General features: G+C 31.5%; 1 protein-coding gene across 1 annotated transcript; it reads left to right on the top strand.

Annotated features, from left to right (window-relative positions):
• Nucleotides 1-1,732: 1,732 nt before the first annotated feature.
• LOC112525489 (cytochrome P450 CYP72A219-like) lies at nt 1,733-4,570 on the top strand. Its single transcript, XM_025135638.1, has 5 exons — nt 1,733-2,142; nt 2,419-2,639; nt 2,759-3,003; nt 3,553-3,937; nt 4,035-4,570. Exons 1-5 carry the CDS (start codon nt 1,833-1,835, stop codon nt 4,458-4,460), a joined length of 1,587 nt encoding a protein of 528 aa, XP_024991406.1. The 5' UTR covers nt 1,733-1,832; the 3' UTR covers nt 4,461-4,570.
• The last annotated feature ends 688 nt before the right edge of the window (nt 4,571-5,258 follow it).

The raw sequence follows: 5,258 nt of genomic DNA, 5'->3' as shown, positions 1-5,258 counted from the left end.
CAATGTTAATTAAAACGATTAATATATGATATAATATGATATAATTTTATATATTAGATTATAATTTTATGTAATTATAAAATTTAATGTTTAAAATAATTTAATTTATTATATAATTAATGTAATTAAAAATATATTAACATTATTAATTTATAAAATTAATTGTTTTGTATAAAAATAGTTTATTTAAATAATTAAAAAAAAATTGAAGGGAAGTGGGTGGCCCACGTGGCTTTCAAATTGACTTGCAAATTTTGTAAAGTTTTTCCTACTTTACAACCCATACTCTGACAAAAGTTGATTTGCAATTGTGTTTGCAAGCCCCATGTGGATGGCCTAAGAACCAAATCCATAATTAAATTTATTTTTTCTATTTTATAATAAATATTTAATAAATTAATATATTCTTTTGTTATAAAATAATTATTAGAATAATAATTTTATTTTATACGGTTTCAGTGAAAAAAATTAACAGTTATAAAATAATAATATCAATAATATAATATCTAAAACGTGATGAATAATGGATAAGAGATTTTTTGTTGCTGTGAAAAGATTCTCTCGATCTTGAAAGCCTTGGTTGTTTCTTATGGAGGGTCCGAACTATAAAACATCGTGCTTATGAGGGGTCGAACTCTAATAAAACATGTCGTCCAACTCTCGCCACGTGTCGAGTGCATCCTTATCCTATGAAATTTTGTAAATGCGCCCCTTGAACTTTGGAATCATTCATTTCCCACGCCCCAATGTTCTGTTTTTCTCACTTACATCCTCAAATGTCAATGCCCTCCTACAAAAAGGTCCTAGAGTTAATTGATACAGAAGAGAACCCATTTAGATTTGGTTAAACGTAATTACCATTTGCAAAGAGCTACAAAACTTGTATCAAAGTACGAAACTGTGATTTTATGCATCGTTTTTATGCATACTGATGTTTCAAATGGTTTTGATAAATGTTCTTTGATCGAGTCGAATTCTTTTTACGATAGCTTATATATCACAGAATAAAAACTTGTCAAGTCATATAATCTCCATCTTTATATTAATTCCATTTTGTTGTTGTATATACATATATGTTGTTGTATACCTCCACTTATAGATTCCGAATGTGTAAAATCTTTAAGTTTAATTACCAATTTAGGGTTTCTTAATGTCTTCCGGCTCAGGGACGGACCTACTAAGCCCGAGTGGGATCCTGTGCACATGCTCAACTTATTCTCGTGAGTAGATTTTTTTGTATGAAAGGTGTACCGGCCTAAACTCTGAAGGTTGCTTTGGGATATTAGAAAATACCAGAAATATCAACCAAAAAACTCAAAAAGTCTTTCATAATTAACCAAAAAACTGAAAAAGTTTACTTAAATCAACCAAAAGACTGAAAAAATTACTCGAAATCAACAAAAAAAACTTAATAGTCCCTTGAAATCATCCAAAATACTTAGAAAAAAATCACTCGAAACAATGGAATTTAGCTAGAAATACATTGGACGACTTTATGCATCGTTGATCCACCTTAAAGGTGCACGTCGCTCAACAAAAATCTTGGGTCCACCATTGTTTTGGCTTGATTAAATTAGTCCCATGTTATGCCCACATCAGGAGACCATGCTTGGATATCAAACAATCTGGCATTTATTTTTGTCATGTAGGGTGTGTATTCTATCTTTTTGCTCCGATAATATGTAAGCTCCAATGAAAAAGAATACAAAGAACAAAGCATTATCGTAAGTTACTCAAAAGTACAGGGTAGTTCAAGTGAACATTGCACATCAACAAGTATCCCTCAGTTTCTCCTTCAATTCCCACATTCACAAGATTCAGACTACTATACCATGCATACTATCTCCAAGATGGAAGTAAATGCAACATGGTTTGGTGTTGGCATAGTAGTAATACTAATAGTAATAGTTGTGTGGTATGGGTGGAGATTTGTGAATTGGGTTTGGTTGAGACCAAAAAAGATGGAGAAGTATCTAAGAGAGCAAGGGCTGAAGGGAAGCACCTATAAGTTCTTATTCGGAGACATGAAAGAGATGGTGAAGATGACAACAGAGGCCAACAAATCTGGACCCATGATCAATCTTACAAACAATATAGTTACTCGAATCCATCCTTTCGTCCATAAAACCGTCACTACTTATGGTAGAATGATGGCTTTCTTTTCCTCGTTTTTTGTTACTTCTTATGATAACTTCTATGATTATTCATTTTGTTACCCTTTAAAATTTGAGTTTAATTAAGTTTCATATTTGTGTTTTATGTCGTAAATTTTCTAAAAATACATAAACTTATCTCTGACGGATGATAAGGGTCAAGATCAATTCCAAGCTTTAAAATTTTACTATATATGTTTGAGTCAATACAAGTTTCAGTTACCATCATTCTACATGACCAGAAGTGATTCTTTTAATTGTATAGGCAAGAACTGTGCATTCACATGGTTGGGGCCGAAACCTTTTGTGCATATAACTGAACCAGCTATGATAAAGGAGATACTGACTAATTACAATCAGTTTCCGAAGCAAATGGGAGGACCATTTTTGAAATTGATATTTAAAGGTTTAGTAGCCGCTGAAGGTGATCGATGGATGAAGCATAGAAAAATAATCAATCCAGCCTTTCATGTCGAGAAACTCAAGGTTTGTTCTTCTTGCCTTACGTATTTACATTACAACATTAAAATAAAAGATATAATCAATCATTATTCTCTTCTACACACTTGAAAATAATAATAATAATAATAATAATATTTTGATAGCATATGGTACCTGCATTTTGTATGAGTTGTGCTGAGATGATCAGAAAATGGAAAGATATGTTAAAGGAAGAAGGCTCGTGTGAAGTGGATGTGTGGCCTTATCTCCAAACATTGACTCGTGATATAATTTCGCGTACAGCATTTGGTAGTAGCTTTGAGGAAGGGAAAAAAATATTTGAACTGCAACAAGAACTAGCACACTTGGCTCTAGAGGCTTTACAATCATTCTATATTCCAGGATCAAAGTGAGTATTTCTGAACAATATTATATAATATCTTTTTTCTTCTAAAATATGGCAATCAAATAGAAAACATACTACTTCACTTTAGATCGTTGTACTATATAATAACAAAATTTTAGATATACGTATCACAATGTGTGTGTGTATATATATATATATATAGAGAGAGGGGGGGGGGGGGGTTCATGGCAAAACTCCTAAAAAATGAAAAGATAAGAAACACCTTGGTAACCATTCATCTGAATGTTATGTACATGTGCATACAAGTAACTGAAGTCGTTTTCTAGGTTTTATATATGTGTGCATGTTATGCACATGTGCATACCAGACAAATTGTTACAAATTACTTGTATGCACATGTGCATACTTTCCAGATGAATGGTTATCAGAGTGTTATTAAATTTTCATTTTTTGCAATTTTCCTGAATCCTATCCAATATATATATATATATATATATATATCATGATATATTTTCAGTTGCAGAAAATACTACTTTATATATTCACTATTAAATGTTGTTTATTTTCTAACAAACAAATTTAACTTGGTAGCTTATTGCCAACAAAAAGGAATAATAGGATAAAGGAAATAAACATAGAAATGAAGGCTTCAATGATGAGTATGATTGATAAACGAATGATCGCAATGAAGACGGGGGAAAGTAGTAAAGATGATCTGTTGGGCATACTTTTGGATTCGAGTTACGAAGAAATTAAACAGCATGAAAATAGTAATTTTAGATTAAGCATCGAGGATGTCATTGAAGAGTGTAAGCATTTCTACCTTGCCGGACAAGAGACGACCAAAGATTTGCTTGTTTGGACTATGGTCTTGTTGGGTCAACACCCAGATTGGCAAGCACGTGCTAGAGACGAAGTATCACTTGTCTTTGGGAAGGAAAAACCAGATATCAGTGGATTGAATCGTCTTAAAATTGTAAGCATATTCATACATTGAAGAAGCATCTTTTTTATGGTGCTTTATTAATGTTAAGTTTTACGATATTCTAATTATTATGTAAATATTTGTACAGGTTAGTATGATCTTCAACGAGGTTCTTAGGTTATATCCACCAATCAAAACACTAGAACGAATGGTACATGAAGATACTAAATTAGGAAACATAATTTTACCAGCCGGATCTCACCTCCATTTACATTTGTTGCTTATGCATCATGACGAGGAGATATGGGGTGATGACGCGAAGGAATTCAAGCCTGAGAGATTTTTCGAAGGTGTGTCAAATGCAACCAAGGGACAGTCATCATACCTTCCGTTCGGTGGGGGCCCACGTATATGTATTGGACAAAATTATGCTTACCTTGAAGCAAAAGTGGCACTTGCTATGATTCTACAAGACTTCTGCTTTGAGATCTCTCCATCATATTCTCATGCTCCACATACTATCATCACTCTTCAACCTCAGTTTGGGGCTCATTTGATTTTACATAAACTTTAAGCAACTTATGTTTATGAAACTGTGTTTCGATTTTAATTTCTTTGTGTTATACGTAACAATAATATAAATAAGTTGTGCCAAAACAATATAGACATTTTTATGTTCCAAAATTTATATGATAATTTGGCTCTATATTTATTTGTTAATTTGATTCATAAATTTATACCAATGTCATAACTGGTATTTCATTTTCTTTGAAGTGTTACAATAGAAGAATCTAGAATTTCAACTTATAGATACATTTACAATTTTAATAACAACGAAACCTAATATCTTTGTTACATGAAAATAAATCGAAAAATAGTTAGTTTATACATTTTAATTTAAGGCAACATTTATTTTTCTAATCAGGTTTCAATCTAATTTCAATTTTTAGTATTATTTCAACAATCATATAAAATAGAGTAAACTAAATACTTGGTTCTTGTGGTTTGTGAAGATAAGACTTTTCCTCGCAGCAATTTTCAAATTACAAGATAGTCATCATGGTTTCTAAAAACGTATGGATTTGATCCTTTTCTGTAACAGTCGTTAAAAAAATCCGTTAAATGAGAATAACCCAACCAATGCTTGCGTTTTGAAAAATCTCAACCCAACTCAACCAAATCGTATAAGTTTGGTCGGGTTGATACTTTGATACATCAACGTATTCTTCTACCCTTGAATATGATGTTTTCTTTAGTCTACTCATAATTTTTTTTCATTATCAATCATTTAGTCCAACTTATCCATACTTTTTAAATCTTAATTATATCACATTCAATTAATTTTCTCAATTTGCATATATATATATATATA

The sequence above is a fragment of the Cynara cardunculus genome, assembly GCF_001531365.2.
Source record: "Cynara cardunculus var. scolymus isolate 2C chromosome LG 13, CcrdV1, whole genome shotgun sequence".
In the NCBI taxonomy this organism is placed as follows: domain Eukaryota; kingdom Viridiplantae; phylum Streptophyta; class Magnoliopsida; order Asterales; family Asteraceae; genus Cynara; species Cynara cardunculus.
Note: the sequence above shows the minus strand (reverse complement) of the source record. Positions and strands in the feature narration are given on the sequence as shown.